This window comes from Somniosus microcephalus, chromosome 11 (genome assembly GCF_052327205.1).
Source record: "Somniosus microcephalus isolate GS21.2 chromosome 11, FLI_Smic_1.0, whole genome shotgun sequence".
In the NCBI taxonomy this organism is placed as follows: Eukaryota; Metazoa; Chordata; class Chondrichthyes; order Squaliformes; family Somniosidae; genus Somniosus; species Somniosus microcephalus.
The window spans coordinates 70,500,784-70,519,475 of NC_140997.1; the positions used below are offsets into that span (position 1 = coordinate 70,500,784).

Genomic DNA, 18,692 nt, shown 5'->3' on the forward strand with positions numbered 1-18,692 from the left:
TAGATGTTCCTGTAAGAGATTGACAATCTCTTCAAAGCTTTTCTCCATTGGTTTAGCTGGGGTAATTAAATTCCGCAATAGGCCGTACGTTCTCGCGCCCATCAAATTTAATAATACCGATGCCTTCTTTCCATCGGCCACCTCATTTGCCTTGCAGTACACTTCAATTCTTTCCACATACATGGTCCAGTCTTCTATTTCGTTGTCGAAAGCAGTGATACTGCCACTCTTCGGCATCTTGGGTGGTTTAAAATGGCACCTCCCGCGCTTTTCCTTCTTCCCCAATGGATTAAAATGGCGCCTCCCGTGCTTTTCCTTCTTCCCCTTGCTGCCAATGCTGCTCCTAGCATTCTAAATAGTAATGGCGGCGCCCCGCGCCTTCGGCACGTCTCTCTTTTGTTAGTTAAATTCCTTAGTTTTATTCTTCTTCGACGCTGGCCACTGCGCATCTCTTTTCCTTCCCCTCGTTTTATTTTCTCTAACGCTGCCCGGCTCTTGAGCACCGACCACGCCCTGTGCGCTCCACCCTCTCTCTCCCTTTTCCTTCCCGACGACGCTGCACGGCCCCTTTGCAGAGCCGCTCGATTGAGCTCAAGCCCGCCGCAGTCCGGAAGGGTCAGCGCACTACCTGCTACCAGTACGATTTGCTGGAACACCTTGACTGGGGAGCCAAGCCCAGCTCTCCACAGCCTCCCCTGCGATTCTCTGAACTCCGATGGATCACTGGGCGGTTGCCCGCGGTCAACGCCCGTTGCTCTGACTTCGACCTCCAAGAAGCTTCTTTTCAGGGATGGATCCCCGTGAGGTGATGCAGTACTGCAGGTGAGTTCGAACCTGCTCGTCGCCAGTGTAGTGTCCGCGTATCAATATCACATGGACTGCAGGAGAACGATAATAACAGGTTTTTACTGAACAGAGGGTATGCTGGAACTGAAAGTACAGAAGCCTGCTACGGCTTTATATACAGGTGTGGTCACTGCCGGTACTACAGTATAAAAGCAGTTCTCTCTTAAAGGTACATACACAACACCATCACATTTAGTGGACTAGAAAAACCATTATTCAAAAAAAGGCTGTTACCTGTAAGATCCATGGAAATGGGCTCAGGTGCAACATCACAGACCAAGGTCAATCTTATTACTTGGATGTTGGGTATATTAGGATCTGCAAAAAATAAACACTCATCAGAACTGCTTTAAGTCAGGAGCTTTTACCTACAGCTGATAAAGCACAGTGCAATATTTTCAGGTTATTGCATACTTCAGTGCAATAGTTCAACAACAGCTTCTTCATATCAACACAAAGCATGATAAGTATTTGTTGCACTTTTGACAAAACAGTTACTATGGACAGAAAATGATGAGGAGGGGGTGAAACTGGTCTTCGGCGAAAGCACAAAACGGGCATTAGCAAATCAGCAGCCCATTGTACACCGTGCTCTGAAAGGAGAATCGGCTGCGGTGTAAAACGGGCTGCCACTTTGCTCTCACCTCTTTCGCGTTTTTGCCCGTCCAATTTCACCTCGAATACAACAGTAGTTCAGACAAAACATCTTCACTTATACTGTTGCATCTTTAGGGATAGGCAATAAAGGCTGGCCTTGCCAGCGACACCCCGATCCCATGAATGAATAAATAAAAGATCCAGAGGAAGAGGGATTTCCTGTACCTGCAAGGGGGAGAAGGAGTCCGCCTCACCCTCCTGTCCTTCCAGCAGCTGGTGCTGCTCTGCCTGGCCTCATCTCCTCCTCCCATTCCTCCTTCAGACCAAGGGGGACCCTAAGCATGATCCCCATGATCAAGCAGTCCCTTTCTCCTGGTGACTCCAATAAGGTCTTCAATAAGACACAGCAGCACAGCACCCACTCTCTTTAGGTGAAGTTCCCAGAGAATTTCCAGGAAAGATTTTGTTAGATTTTTGGTGAAGTCTTGACAAAGCATCCCAGAAAGTCTCCTGAGGTGTCTCAAAAGTCCTCTTCAAACACAGTCTATTTCCAGCAGCAAGTGAACAGTGAAAGCTGAGCATGGCTTTAAGTAGCGCTAGAAATCCTCAGCAACGACTTGTTTACTCCTGTTCAGCTGGTTGCCATTAGGAGAAATCGTTAATTGAATCGCTAGCCAGGAAAATGGCATGAAGTCTTTTAATGAGCACAAGCCGGCAACTTAATTGTCAATCAGAGCCTTAACGATCCTCGGGGCAGCCATTCCTAGTGCGTACTTCAACTCCTTTACCAAAATGGTGCCCTGCGCTAGGGAAAATCGCCCCCAAGGTTTATACAAATGCAAGGAAAAGTGGAAATCCATCAGACTGGGAGAGCTATAAAAAGCAATAAAGGGATACAAAGAAAGCAATAAGAGGTGCAAGAAAGAATATGAAAATCCTGCAAGGGATATCATCATAAGTTTAAATAAATATATTAATAGAGAGATAGTGGTTAAGGGGAATGTAGGCCCATTAAAGACGGATGCAGGTGAGACTATAATAGATAATAAGAATATGAAAAACTTGTTACATGAGTACTTTGTATCTGTCTTCACAGAGGAAGAAGAGGACAAAATACTAGCAGTATAATGGAACCTAAAAATAGGTCAAGGAGAGAAACTTAGTGGATTTAATATAAGTAAAAATGATAATGGAGAAAATAATGGGACTTAAGATAGACAAATTTACAGCACTTAATCAGTAACGGTTCCCATCATAGTTGCTTCCCCAGATATAGTCCCCATCTCTGCTGCCTCGAGTCAGAGGGAGTAAACACAAGATTTTGTGGCACAAAGCTGACCTACTTATCAATCACCATATCTGGTTCGACTACAGAGTGGCTAGCTGGGGTGCTTTAATCTAAAACAATATGGTTTGAGGTCTTGAAATTTTAAAATAATTGAGATTAATGGTCTCAGTGGAGCCTGGTTAATACTCACTTTGCTGAAACAATGGAACATGTACAGATTCAATAGGGAGCAAATATTCTCCAACTATGAATGTTGATGTGTTTTATCTTTGCGATTACTAGCAGCAGACTGTATCAAACTCAGTAGAGTTACTTTCCCATTTAATATAACTGTTTTTTTTAAAGTGTAAACTGAAACAAGGAATAAATATGGGGCTGTAAGCTGGAAGCAAATGTTATTATATTCTGTGCCAATTTCAAAATCTTTAAAAAATAAAAAATAAAAAAAAAGGGGATTGTGGTGAAAATCCAGACTTTCCTCACCATTTGACGCCTTCTAGAAACTGTCACAAGAAAGTGGATGAGAATGACAATTTGAATCAGTTCCAATTCAGGCGAGATCCTTGAGCTAGAATTTAAAAACCCTATTACTTAGAACAACATTACTGTTCTTACTCATGTTGCTTAACATAGAGTTTGCCATTGTAACTTTCTAAATACTTTCACTGGTGTTATGGTGCATGGATGAGCACTGTTGCAGTTTTGAATTTGTGCATCTTTTCAATCCATGTTTGGAGAAACACTGGGCAGGATTTTCATTGGGCCGTGGAGTCGGGATTGGAGGCGTGCGGGGGGTTATAATCCCGAAATCAGGGGTCCCGACCCTATCCCGCACCCAAACCCGCCTCCATGCCAGTTTCAAAGGAGACGGGTACCCGCCCCGCACTGGGACCCGTCTACCCGAGGCGGGAAGGGATTAGTGCCAAAAGTTGTAGTCCCGCCTCCAACCCAACTCCTGAATGAAAATCCTGCCCACTGAGTCCGTGATTTTGCTGACTTCAGCGGATCCGTGGCGGGCAACATCGGTGGCGGGTCCGTGTGGGCAACCTCGGTGGCGGGTCCGTGGTGGGCAACGTCAGTGGCGGGTCCGTGGTGGGCAACGTCAGTGGCGGGTCCGTGGCGGGCAACGTCGGTGGCGGGTCCGTGGTGGGCAACCTCGGTGGCGGGTCTTTGGCGGGCAACCTCGGTGGCGGGTCCGTGGCGGGCAACCTCGGTGGCGGGTCCGTGGCAAGCAACGTCGGTGGCGGGTCCCGACCCCTGTGTTGTCTCCATCCCGGCCTCTGAAATGAATTTCCCTTGATTGGGTTTGTTAAGCCCGCCCAGCACGTTTGCCGGCCAATTAGAGGAAGCGGGTCTGGTGATGTCATTTGATGACAAGTCATCAGCCGGTTTCCTTAAAGGCACCATGGACAACTTCATTTTGACATTTGTACTGTCAGTGTTCTACAGCATTGAGATGCTGCAAGTGCTGACAAGCACTACACAAAGGCACCGGGCTGCACCCAGGCTCTCCCATGACTCCCTCCATATGCTTAGGGAGGGAGTCACTGCACGCAGGGAGGTCCTCTTCCCTTCCCATGGGCAGAAGAGACCTCCCCAGGAGACCAACGCAGCCTGGTTGCACATTGCAGCCGTCACAATCAGGGATGTGGTCAGAAGGACCAGGCTGCAGTGCCGCAAACGTTTCAATGATCTCAGTAGATCACGAAATGTTAATACAAAGCCACACTCAAGCTCATCCTGCCTCTCATCACATCTGCCTTCCCTACCCTACTCCTGCACATCCTTACTCACACCAACTTACCTTGCACCTCCACCCATCCCTTTCTATCTACATTATTACTTCCCCATCTCACTAGCCACCCCTCACACTCATCCTCGTGCAATCATACCAACTAACAACACACAAGGGTAGCAAATTTGGGTGTTTTATGTAATGTTCATGTAAAGTTTCTGTTAATGTGGTGTCAAATATTGAAACCTTTATTTTCAACACTTTGCTTTCTTGGACAGATTTGTGTGCATCTTTGGAAGTGGCTTAGTGAGTTGCAGTGAATGGTGAGACATAACGGTACCCCCCACAATGGTGATGAGTGTGAAAGGAATGGCTTGGGCATTGTAGGGATGCTTTATGGTGTTAGTGTGGGGTGGTGCCAACCTGGCACATCATGTGGCAGCCAGGGTGTACAGCGGCAAGTGAAATAAATCTGGCCATGGTGAGGCCATCCCTGGCCTCCCAGGCAGCAATGCGGTCGGGTGCTGATGCCCTGTTGATTGCGATGAAGGTTGGTGTGGTTGTTGGTGCTGGTGGTGTGCCTGGTGCTGCTGGTATTGGGGCTGGTCGTGGTGGGATTCTGAAAACCAAGGTGAGAGAGTATAAAGGGCATCCATGCTGATGAAATAGATGGCTGGTGAAGTAGCGATAACAGGAGCAATCAGTCAATGGTGAGAGAGGTAATGAGATCAGACTGGATGGAGACTTGTGTATAGACTTGCAGCATGGTGAATCTGCTGTGGAAATGCAGTGAGGAAGAGTTTGTGGCCGAGGGAAGATATCTCTGTAAGGTGGGAGCTTTTACTGTACACTTGAAGCTGTCAACTCAACAGCTGATTCAATGACCGCTGATGTCCCACCTCAGCTTGACAGACATGATCCACAACCAGCGTGGACCCTGTGGGTGAGTTGTCAAATGCAGAAGGTGAGCTGAAATTCATTCTTAAGTGGCTCTAACCAACCCCCGCTGTGAACCTGCCGCTGTGTGTCGGGTCTTCTCAGTGCTGACAGACCCGACATCAGGGAAAGGCAAGTGGCGGTGGGTTCGCAGCGTCGTCCTGACCCGTTGGGGGAAAGAAACACTTTCCCACCCCACCCGCCACCGATCGCGCCCGCTGACCAACCCTCCCACAAAATCCAGCCCGTAATTCTCATTTAAAGCATTAGTGCTATTGGCTGACATTGTGTAAAGATTTAATTTGAGTTTTAATGATTTGATACACACTCCTAGCATGAGTCACTGAATTCAGAAGTGGGAAGGCTAAGGAGAGGAAAAGCAGCAATTCAGTTTTAATCCCTCCAGTTACAGAATTTAGAAGATAAGGGCTAGAACATCCTTCCATTAGCAGGTTACAGTGAAGCAGCACTTCTTTCTGCCTATGTGACTACCAATAATCTAGTCAAGTTTCCTTAGCAAGGCCTAATTAATTAGACAGCAGCAGGATAACAGCAGTTAAACTGGTAGTCATAGGTTTATCACTGCTGGGTGCAATGAAATTCAATTCAGTTTGATTAAAGAGACACATGTTTTGCTAAATGGAACAGCTGAAAAGGGCAATAACTCAGAAACAATCTATATCAGGGGGGCAGGGCAGGGAAGCAACCACAAGGAGGATCCCCAGATTCTCTGATTCATTGTAGTCACAATCGAGAGTCCCGAAGGGTGTGTTGCGTACCTGGTGCTAGGGCAAAGGATATCTTGAAGCGGCTGGAGAGGAAATTAGAAAGGGAGAATGAAGAACCAGTTGTCATGGTCCATGTTGGGACCAAACGACATAGGAAAGAACAGAAAGGAGTTCCTTGGATCTAGGTGCTAAATTAAAAAGCAGGATCTTGAGGGTAGTCCTCTCAGGATTATTACCCAAGCCACCTGCTACTTGACATAGGGATAGACAGATCAGGAAGTTGAATGCGTGGCTGAAAGACTGGTGTGGGAAGGAGGGGTTCCATTTCATGGGTCACTGGCACCAGTATTGGGACAGGAAGGAGCTGTACCACTGCCCACCTGAACATGAATGGGACAAGGGTCCTAGCAGAAAGGATAAATAGGGCTGCAGATAAGACTTTAAACTAATAAGATGAGGGGGGGGAAGTAGCTGGGAGAAACAACAGTCGCCTGAAGATAAAAGAAATGAGATAAGAGTAAAGGTCAGACCAAGGAAAGGAATATAGAAACATAGAAGATAGGAGCAGGAGTAGGCCATTCGGCCCCTCGAGCCTGCTCCGCCATTCAATGCGATCATGGCTGATCATCCAAATTCAGTCCCCTGTTCCTGCCTTCTCTCCATATCCCTTGATCCCTTTAGCCTTAAGAAATATATCTAACTCCATCTTGAATATATTTAATGAATTGGCCTCTACTGCCTTCTTTGGCAGAGAATTCCACAGGTTCACCACTCTCTGGGTGAAGAAAATCCTCCTCATCTCTGTCCTAAATGGCTTACCCCTTATCCTTGGACTGTGACCCTTGGTTCTGGACTCCCCGACCATCGGGAACATCCTTCCAGCATCTAGTCTGTCTAGTGCTGTTAGAATTTTATAAGTTTCGATGAGATCCCCTCTCATTCTTCTAAACTCCAGCGAGTACATGCCCAATCGACCCAATCTCTCCTCATACGTCATTCCTGCCATCCCAGGTATCAGCCTGATGAATCTTCGCTGCACTCCTTCCTCAGATAAGGCGACCAAAACTGCACACAATACTCAAGATGTGGTCTCACCAAGGCCCTGTACAACTGCAAGACATCCTTGTTCCTGTACTCAAACCCTCTCGCTACGAAGGCCAACATACCATTTGCCTTCTTAACCGCCTGCTGCACCTGCATGCTTACTTTCAACGACTGGTGCACAAGGACGCCCAGGTCTCGTTGCACTTCCCCTTCTCCCAATCTATTGCCATTCAGATAATAATCTGCCTTCCTGTTTTTGACACCAAAGTGGATAACCTCGCATTTATCCACATTATATTGCATCTGCCATGCTTCTGCCCAATCACCCAACCTGTCCAAATCAAACTGGAGTTTCTCGGCATCCTCCTCACAGCACACATGCCCACCCAGCTTTGTGTCGTCTGCAAACTTGGAGATATTACATCTAGTTCCCTCGTCCAGATCATTAATATATATTGTGAATAGCTGGGGTCCAGGGACCGATCCCTGCAGTACCACACTAGTCACTGCCTGCCACTCGGATAAAGAGCCGTTTATTCCAACTCTTTGCTTTCTGTCTGCCAACCAGTTCTCTATCCAAGTCAATACCTTGCCCCCAATCCCATGTGCCTTAATTTTACATGCTAATCTCTTATGCGGGACCTTATTGAAAGCCTTTTGAAAATCCAAATACACCACATCCACTGGTTCTTCCTTATCTATTTTACCAGTTACATCCTCAAAAAATTCCAGTAGATTAGTCAAGCATGATTTACCTTTTGTAAATCCATGTTGACTTTGTCCGATCCGGTCACTTTTTTCCAAGTGCTCTGCTATTACATCCTTTATAATGGACTCTAGCATTTTCCCCACTACCGATGTCAGGCTTACTGGTCTGTAATCCCCCGTTTTCTCTCTACCACCCTTTCTGAATAGTGGGGTAACATTAGCTACCCACCAATCCATGGGTACTGTTCCAGAGTCTATCGAATTTTGGAAGATGACCAGCAATGCATCTACTATTTCTAGGGCTTCCTTAAGTACCCTAGGATGTAGATTATCAGGCCCTGGGGATTTATCGGCCCTCAATCCCATCAATTTCCAAATATGGATAACATAAACGATCAGGGATCAGATAAAGCTATAAAACATAATTATAAAATAACTGTTAAAAATAAAGCGAGAGTAATGATTCATAAAAACAAATGAAATTGCCTGTACAGCAATGTACATAGCCTCCAAAAGAAAATGGGGGAACTGGAGGCAATAATTTGTAGAGAGCAACCAGATATAGTATGGATAACTGAAACATGACTGCAGGAAGAATAGGTTTGGCAGTTAAATATTTCAGGATATAACATAATTTAGAAAGGATAGGGAAGGAAGAAGGGGGTGGGGTTACTATACTAATGTTCTGCTAAAAAAAACAAGAACAGACTAGCCAATAATGAGACACCATGAATGAATAAAGTGAGAAGGATAACATTAAATCTAAAGAAAACGGCATAGACTAAGTACGTAGCCAATGCAGAAGAGGATTAAAAAGGAATACAGAGAGATTAGGAAACAAGCCTAAAAACAGTTTGGAAGGCAAAGAGAAACGACAAAATTAAATTATTAAATAATAAAAAAAGTAGTAAACTATTCTATAGACACATAAATAACAAAAGGAAAATTAAGATAGGGATAGAGCCATTAAGGGGTACACAAGATAAACTCACAGGTAATAACAGTAAAATGACAGAAATATTGAATAGTTACTTTGCCTCAGTTTTTACCAGGACGACTAATAAGGTGGACACGACATTAGAAGAAGATATCAAAAAGGATATCAAGAGATTTAAGATAGATAGAGGGGAGATAGTTGATAAACTTGAAAAACTTTGGAGGATAAAACCCCTGGATTTATCCGCATCCTCATATCTCGAAGAAGCTATGGAAGAGATAGCAGAGGCACAAATCAATATAAAAGGGAATAGTGCCAGAGGACTGGCAGACAGCGAATGTTATTCTTAAAAGGGAGATAGAACAAATCCAGGGAACTATAGACCAGTTAGCTTAATGTCAGTGTTAGGAATCTTTACCCAAACATCTAGAAACTGAAAATATAATAAAGAACTTTCCAACTAGATTTCAAAAGGGAAAGTCATGCTTGATCAACCTTATTGAATTATTTGAAAAAGTATCAGAAAGAGTAGACAAAGATAATACAGTGGATGTAATATACATGGACTTGCAAAAAGCCTTCGATAAGGTACCGCATAGTAGACTCATGACTAAGGCCAGAGCATGTGGAGTCGGGACAAGTAGCAGAATGGATAACAAACTGGCTACAAAACAGAAAACAGAGAGTAGGGGTTTAAAGTTGTTACTCAGACTGGCAGAAGGTGGGATGTGGTGTTCCACAGTGACCACTGTTGCTCACCATTTACATAAATGATTGGACTTGGGAATCGGAAGTACAATTTCAAAATTTGCAGATGATGCCAAATTGGGAGGTAAAGTTAAAACTGAGGAATATGGCAACAAAATACAAGGTGATATTAACAAACTTGCAGAATTGGCATGCAAGTGGCAAATGAATTTCAAGTGTGATCTTGCGGAGGCAGCGTTGGTGGTAACTCTCCAGTGCTTTGAGGTGCCTGCTGTACGTGGTCCATGTCTCTGAGGCATACAGCAGGGCGGGTATCACTGCTGCTCTGTAGACCATGAGCTTAGTGGCGGGTTTGAGGTCCTGGTCTTCAAACACTCTCTTCCTCAAGCGACCAAAGGCTGCACTGGCACACTTGACAGCTTGACAATAGCCTTATGGGGAAGTGCAGCCGTCTGAGGCACTGACAGGCAGAGAAATGTAAATACGACCTCCTAGACCTGTACATCCTGTGAAGTGTATATCAACATGTTGGAGATAAATGTTAAATCTTTTCTGTGATGCCGTACTTCAATTTACACTCTTCTATATTCTCACCCTCTTCACAGCATTGTGCTAGAGGGTCTCCCATTGGAAAATCCATTTCCTTAATCCACAAATTTATTTTTGCAAGTACTCCTGTCAGGAGAAGTTTTCAGGAAATGACCAGACCAAGGACCAAGCTGCTTACCAAAATCACAGTGTAGGCAAAGTCTCTGGAAGCTTCAGTCAGAACATCTAAAATGGCCCCCTCCATGCAGTGTCCATTGCAGGGATGCACCTTATATTGCTACTTAAATAGTGATGGTTGTCTGAGAGGTTGGGTTGGGGAAAGTGACAGAAGAATATTTGCCATGCCCACCCGTATTTACATGTGGTGCAGTAGGCAGCAATACTGACTGATGACCTTGGTGGGAAATTTTGGTCGACACTTACATTTGGGGTGGGCTTCTAATATATCAAAAGCAACAAAAAAAATCACTGCATACTTATTGGGCAATGGAAGCCAAACTAACAAGTTAATTTGGCTTCTGTTTGTTAAAGGGGCTGTAGAGTCAGAATATAGAATTTTCATCACAGTGTTGACAATGGGTATAATTATAATCTTAAAGTAGATTTGTTCAGAGGATCCTTAGAGGAGAAATCAGTGTCAGATCATTAAATCTCAAATTACATTTTCACATCCTGACAACCTATAGCACTAATGTTCTAAATAGGAATTAATAATTCCGCCAAATTTAATGGAGCAACTGGGGATACGACAACATTCACAGCAAGTTTACAAAACTATCTTCCTCGGTCTGGTATCCTTCCAGCTGTGATATGGCTTAATTGCTTAGTCTCATATTGTGATCACCACATTGAATAGTCATTATTTAGACTTGGCACAGCAAGAGATGTAAAAATACACTTGTATGTGCTCCATTCATTATTGAATATTTCTCAATAGGCCCCCTCATATACATACAATGCGTAATACAGGCCCCAATCCAGTTTAAGAAATACATTTCCATTTCCTCCACTGGCAACTGTTCCATGTGGAACTTTTGTAGCGAACAGCCATGACAAATAACATAGATTCCTCAAATTACTGTGCTAGTCCTAACTTTCTTTTTATTCGTTCATGGGATGTGGGCATCGCTGGCAAGGCCAGCATTTATTGCCCATCCCTAATTGCCCTCGAGAAGGTGGTGGTGAGCCGCCTTCTTGAACCGCTACAGTCCGTGTGGTGAAGGTACTCCCACAGTGCTGTTAGGTAGGGAGTTCCAGGATTTTGACCCAGCGCCGATGAAGGATCAGCGATATACTTCCTAGTCGGGATGGTGTGTAACTTGGAGGGGAACTGGGAGGTGGTGGTGTCCCCATGCGCCTGCCGCCCTTATCCGTCTAGGTGGAAGAGGTCGCGGGTTTGGGAGGTGCTGCCGAAGAAGCCTTGGCGAGTTGCTGCAGTGCATCTTGTCGATGGAACACACTGCATCCATGGTACGCCAGTGGTGCAGGGAGTGAATGCTTAAGGTGGTGGATGGGGTGCCAATCAAATAGGCTGCTTTGTCCTGGATGGTGTTGAACTTCTTGAGTGTTGTTGGAGCTACACTCATCCAGGTAAGTGAAGAATATTCAATCACACTCCTTACTTGTGCCTTGCAGATGGTGGAAAGGCTTTGGGGAGTCAGGAGGTGAGACACTCGCCGCAGAATACCTAATATGGCAAGCAATACTTGATCATTCAGAATAGTAGTAACTACACATATTCAAGTTGTGTGTGGGATTGCTGTTATCGTGGGTACTGTTGGAGTCCAGTCCTAATTGCTGCACAGAATCTCTGACCCAGTCTCTCTCATCCCTTCATAAGTGATCTGCATGAAGTACTTATTAGTATTTTGCAAACAGACATGCGAAAACAAAGCTGAAAAGTTGAATTTTACAGAGATTCAAACTGCAGGTAACTTAGAGACTTATACAATGGGAAGAGCAAGGTATCAGAACAAGCAGGCAGTCACAACTGAACCTGATATTACACATCACGTCACTGCAGGAGGGTTTTGTCAGCAAATAAGAAACAATTAAACAAACCTTACAAAGCCAGTGTTCACACATAAGATATTATCTTTCTTTTAATCACTATATATTAACACTAAATTGAGTAAGGTTACTGACAGGAGACTGAGGGGGCAATATTTGCCAGCTCCTTTAGGCACTAAAGAGTCTCGGAGCTGACCAAGGTGGGGTCTTGAGCTGAAACGGCGGTTCAGCCTGCATTTAACGCAAGACGCCATCTTGGTAAAGGAGTTGAAGCCAGCGCTAGGAATGGCTGCCCGGAGGATCATTAAGGGGCTGGTTGCCACTTAAATTGCCTGCTAGTGCTGATTGAAGAGGCTGCACGGCATTTTGGTGGATAGCGCTTGACCTAACGCCCTCTCCTAACAGCGATCTGCTGAATAGGAGTAAACAAGTCGTTGCTGAGGATTTCGAGCACTATGTAAAGGCATTTTCACTTTTTACTGTTCATTTGCTGCTGGAGGTTTGAAGAGGACTTTTGAAACACATCAGGAGACTCTCTGGGTCACTTTGTCAAGACTTCACCAGCACTCTATCAACATTTATTCCAGAAATTCTCCAAGGATTTCACCTAAAAAGTGTAGGTGCTGGGCTACTCTCTCTTATTGGACACCTTATAGGAGTCACCAGGAGAAAGGGAGTGCTTGATCATGGGCATCTTGCTAGGGGTCCCCTTGGTCTGCAGGAGGAATTGGAGGAGGAGATGAGGCCAGGCAGAGCAGCACCAGCTGCTGCAGGAGAGAGGGATAGGAGGGCGAGGTGGACTCCTTCCCCCCTACGGGTACAGGACATCCCTCCTCCTCTGGACCTCCTCCACCAGGATCTCCAGTGCTGTGTCCGAGAACCTGTGCGCCCTCTCCCTCGGTCCGTGAGCCATCCTGGAACGTGCCACTGTGTGTCAGCCAGAGCACTCCATACCTTCAGTGGAAGTGAGTGAGTGGGGCCCACATATGCTGCTCCATGAAAATTGCATCTAATCAGTGCTTGAGTGGTAAACCTGCAGGTTTCTGGTTTAGCACCTCCAGGCAAGTTCAAATTACGGTAAACAGCAACTAGGCCCAAAACTGCGTACTAAAACCAGACTTTCAAACAGGCATGTCTTATTAGCACAGCACCCACTTAGCGCCTGTTTTCACCCTTCCACCAAAGTAACCCCCTGACAGTTCAGATTTCTCCTTTCTGAAGTCAAGGGGGGTTATTTTGACCAAAGGGTGAAAACAGGCACTAAATGATGCTCTGCTAATAAGAGACGCCTGTTTGAAAGTTTGGATTTAGCATGCAATTTTCGGGCTAATTGATGATTATCATGATTTGAACGTGCCTGCAGGCGCTAACCAGAAAGCTGCAGGTTTAGCACTCAAGTGCTAATTAGATGCAATTTTCATGGAGCAGCATATGTGGGCTCCTTACATCCACTTCCACTGAAAGTGTGGAGTGTGCTGGCTGACACACAGCGGCAGGTTTCAGGATGGCTCAGGGACTGAGTGAGAGGGCGTATAGGTTCACGGGTGCGGCAATGGAGGACCTGCTGGAGGAGGTCCGGAGGAGGAGGGATGTTCTGTACCTGCAAGGGGGAGGGGGAAGGATGACACATCGCCCTCCTGTCCCTCTCTTCTGCAGCAGCTGGTGCTGCTTTGCTTGGCTTCAGGTCCTCCTCCCATTCCTCGTCCAGACCAAGGCGGACCCCATGAACAGGCACTCCTTTTCTCCTGGTGTCTCCATTCAGGTGACCAATAAGGTAGAATGGCGCAGCACTACTCTTTTTAGGTGAAGTCCTCAGAGAATTTCTGAATTAATGTTGCTCGAATGTTGGTGAAGTCTTGACAAAGTGTCCCAGAAAGCCTCTCGATATGCTTGAGATGTCCTCTTCAAAGCTCCAGCAGCAATGATCATGAAATGGTGAGTGTCCCTTTAAGTAGGGCTTGAACTCTACATCAATGCCGTGTTTGCTACCAAACAGCTGGTCGCTGTTAGTTGAAATGTTAGCCACCAAAATGCAGTGCAGCCTCTTTAATGAGCATTAGCAGGCATTTTAACTGGCAATCAGCTGTTTCACAAGCCTCCAGGTGGCCTTTCCTCGATCTAGTTTCAACTCCTTTACCAAGATGGCGTCTTATGCTAAATGCAGGCTAAACCAGCCTTTCAGCTTAAGACACCATCTTGGCCACCTCCACCTTTTTAGCGCTTAAACTATTCGGTGAAGATCGCCCCCAGGGATTGTTTCCTTTTCCTCAGTAGTTTATAAACTGAATAACCAAATTGGAGTGAGGAAGTGTAATCAGCACTTCTTCAATGTTGAAAGTGCCCTTGGTCGACATATTGTACAGCAGATAACTGTTCACACTAAGCTTTTTTATGGCTCCCAAGATTTAAATTGCTTAGTGAAATTCCTTGGCTATATTTTATAATTGAATTTGAATATAACATTTTAGGTACAATATATTCTCTCATAGGACTCTGTAGTAAACTCACTCTCTGATTAAATTGGATCTATAACACATTGGCCTTTAAATACATAATCATTTTAAAGGTCCCATAAAGCCATAAATTTCATTATATAGAAATTGCAGGTGCATCTTATAATATAACATAACATCAGTGAAGCAAATAGATGCACTGAAATTTGACAGGACTGCCATCGATTAATCAGCGGTTCCAGGCCAGGCATGTATGAAGGTCATCACTCTTACTGTAAACAGGTATGTGAAATCTTGGGATGTAAGATGTTATTGTCAGCTACTTCGTAAATTCAAATCAGATACAGAAAGAGAAATAAAGGGCTGAATTTTGCCGGCGCTCAGAGGGCGGGTTCAGAGGCGGGTCTGCTGTCAAAATCAAAAAGATTGGCAGCAGGGCGGTATCCTGCTCTAAACCCACCTCCTTGTGAGTTTCCCTAGTGCTGGTTCTGCCTACGCTTTGCAGACACGGCACTAAGCGGCAGGTCATTCAATTGTGCTAGTTGAGAGGGTGTTTAAACCAATTTACTCACCAGTTTAGCAGGCACAAAGTATTTTCCCAAGTTTTCCATCAGCTTCCTGTCACTTGGGGATCACGCCAGGTAAGTATGTCAGGTCCTGAACAACTCTCCATTACTTTGAATAGGTGACAGCTGCAAAAGTGGTTTAAAAGCTACTATTTTACAGCTGGTCACTTTCTACTCTCAGAAGCTGGAGCATTAATGATTTGGAACCCACTTTTGAGCTTTTTGCACTTCCTTGGAACAACCTCTCTCACCATTGACAGATTACTTCTGTCATCTCAACCTCGCCTGCCATCTATTCTATCAGCATCAGTGCCCTTGAAAAAATCTCACCTTGGTCCTCAGAATCCCAACACAATCAGCCCCAATACCAGCAGCACGGGCACACCAGCAGCACCAACACCCAGCACCAACACCCAACACCAATCTTCTCCATAATCAACTGATACTGCTCTGGACACAAGGCATCATCACCCATGCACACTGCTGCCCAGGAGGTCAGGGATGGCCTCACCCTGTCCAGATTTGCTTCACTTAACACTGTACACCCTGGTTGCCACATGATGCACCAGGTTGGCACCACCCCACACCAGCACCATAAAGCATCCCTACAATGTCCAAGCCATTCCTTTCACACTCATCACCATTGGGGGGGGGGGGGTACCGTTATGTCTCACCATTCACTGCAACTCACTAAGACACTTTCAAATGTGCACACAAATCTGCCCAAGAACGCAAAATTTCAATGTTTGACAGCACATTACCAGAAACTTCACATGAACGTTGGCTAAACCATCCAAGTGCCTACCCTTGTGTGTTGTTAGTTGGTATGCTTGCACTAGGATGAGGGTGAGTGTGAGGGGTGGCTAGTGAAATGGGGAAGTGATAATGTAGATAGAGAGGGATGGGTGGAAGTGCAAGGTAAGTTGGTGTGAGTAAGGATGTGCAGGAGTAGGGTAGGGAAGGCAGAGTGATGGGGATGTGATGAGTGGCACAACAGGATGAGGTTGAGTGCGGCATGGCAGTAATGTTTCGTGATCTTCTGAGATCATTGAAAGGTTCGCGCCACTGCAGCCAGGGACTCCTGACGACATCCCTGCTTGTATCCTCCTGTGCAATGTGCAACCAGGTTGCGTTGATTGGGATTACGGAAACATGGCTCCAGGGTGGCCAAGGCTGGGAACTCAACATCCAGGGGTATTCAATATTCAGGAAAGACAGGCAAAAAGGAAAAGGAGGTGGGGTAGCATTGCTGGTTAAAGAGGAGATTAAAACAATTGTAAGGAAGGATATTAGCTCTGATGATGTGGAATCTGTATGGGTAGAGCTGAGAAATGCCAAGGGCCAGAAAACGTTAGTGGGAGTTTTATACAGACCCCCAAGCACTAATGCGGAGGTTGGGGATGGCATTAAACGGGAAATTAGAGACACGTGCAATAAGGGCACAGCAGTTATCATGGGTGACTTTAATTTACATATAGATTGGGCTAACCAAATTAGTAACAATACTGTGGAGGAGGAATTCCTGGAGTGTATACGGGATGGTTTCCTGGACCAATATGTCGAGGAACCAACTAGGGATCAGGCCATCTTAGACTGAGTATTATGTAATGAGCAAGGAATAATTAGCAATCTTGTTGTGCGAGGCCCCTTGGGGCGAAGCGATCATAATATGATAGAACTCTTCATTAAGATGGAGAGTGAAGTAGTTGACTCAGAGACTAGGGTCCTGAATTTAAATAAAGGAAACCACGATGGTATGAGGTGCGAGTTGGGTAGGATTGATTGGGGAATGTTACTCAAAGGGTTGACGGTGGAGAGGAAATGGCAAACATTTAAAGATTGCATGGATGAACTACAGAATTTGTTCATCCCTGTTTGGCATAAAAATAAAACAAAAAGGTGACTCAACTGTGGCTAACAAGGGAAATTAGGGATAGCATAAGATCCAAGGAGAGGACATATAAATTGGCCAGAAAAAGCAGTAAACCTGAGGATTGGGAGCAGTTTAGGATTCAGCAAAGGAGGACAAAGGGATTAATTAAGAGGGGGAAAATAGGGTATGAGAGTAAGCTTGCAGGGAACATAAAAACTGACTGTAAAAGCTTCTATAGATATGTGAAGAGAAAAAGATTGGTGAAGTCAAGCATAGGTCCCTTGCAGTCAGAATCAGGGGAATTTATAATGGGGAACAAAGAAATGACAGGCCAATTAAATACATACTTTGGTTCTGTCTTCACAAAGGAGGACACAAATAACCTCCCAGAGATGTCAGAGAACATAGGGTCTAATGAGAGGGAGGAACTGAATGAAATCAGTATTTGTAGGGAAATGGTGTTAGGGAAATTGACGGGATTGAAGGCCGATAAATACCCAGGGCATGATAATCTACATCCTAGGGTAATTAAGGAAGTGGCCCTAGAAATAGTAGATGCATTGCTGGTCATCTTCCAAAATTCTATAGATTCTGGAACACTTCCCATGGATTGGAGGGTAACTAATGTTACCCCACTATTCAAAAAAGGTGGTAGAGAGAAAACGGGGAATTATAGACCGTTAAGCCTGACATCGGTAGTGGGGAAAATGCTAGAGTCCATTATAAAAGATGTAATAGCAGAGCACTTGGAAAGCAGTGACTGGATCAGACAAAGTCAACATGGATTTACAAAAGGTAAATCGTGCTTGAATAATCTACTGGAATTTTTTGAGGATGTAACTGGTAGAATAGATAAGGGAGAACCAGTGGATGTGGTGTATTTGTACTTTCAGAAGGCTTTCGATAAGGACCCGCATAAGAGATTAGCATGTAAAGTTAAGGCATATGGGATTGGGTGCAAGGTACTGACTTGGATAGAGAACTGGTTGGCAGACAGGAAGCAAAGAGTTGGAATAAACGGGTCTTTTTCCAAGTGGCAGGCAGTGACTAGTGGGGTACCGCAGGGATCGGTCCTAGGACCCCAGCTTTTCACAATATATATTAATGATCTAGACGAGGGAACTAGATGCAATATCTCCAAGTTTGCAGACGACACAAAGCTGGGTGGGCATGTGTGCTGTGAGGAGGATGCCGAGAAACTCCAGTTTGATTTGGACAGGTTGGGTGATTGGGCAGGTGCATGGCAGATGCAGTATAATGTGGATAAATGCGAGGTTATCCACTTTGGTGGCAAAAACAGGAAGGCAGATTATCTGAACGGCAATAGATAAGGAGAAGGGGAAGTGCAACGAGACCTGGGTGTCCTTGTGCACCAGTCGCTGAAGGTAAGCATGCAGGTGCAGCAGGCGGTTAAGAAGGCAAATGGTATGTTGGCCTTCGTAGCGAGAGGATTCAAGTATAGGAGCAAGGATGTCTTGCTGCAGTTGTACAGGGCCTTGTTGAGACCACACCTTGAGTATTGTGTGCCGTTTTGTTCGCCTTATCTGAGGAAGGATGTTCTTGCCATGGAGGGAGTGCAGCGAAGATTCACTAGACTGATACCTGGGATGGCAGGAATGACGTATGAGGAGAGATTGGGTCGATTGGGCTTATACTCGCTGGAGTTTAGAAGAATGAGAGGGGATCTCATTGAAACTTATAAAATTCTAACAGG

At 45.1% G+C, this 18,692-nt stretch overlaps 1 protein-coding gene across 3 annotated transcripts in view; it reads right to left on the reverse strand.

Annotated features, from left to right (window-relative positions):
- The window catches only part of arhgdig (Rho GDP dissociation inhibitor (GDI) gamma), a 150,560-nt gene that overhangs the window by 38,227 nt on the left and 93,641 nt on the right, over window positions 1–18,692 (reverse strand). For all 3 annotated transcript variants that reach the window (XM_086000848.1, XM_086000846.1, XM_086000847.1), the window contains exon 3: window positions 1,081–1,164. In XM_086000848.1, coding sequence (XP_085856974.1) covers window positions 1,081–1,164 — 84 coding nt within the window. The remainder of the gene's footprint in view (window positions 1–1,080; window positions 1,165–18,692) is intronic.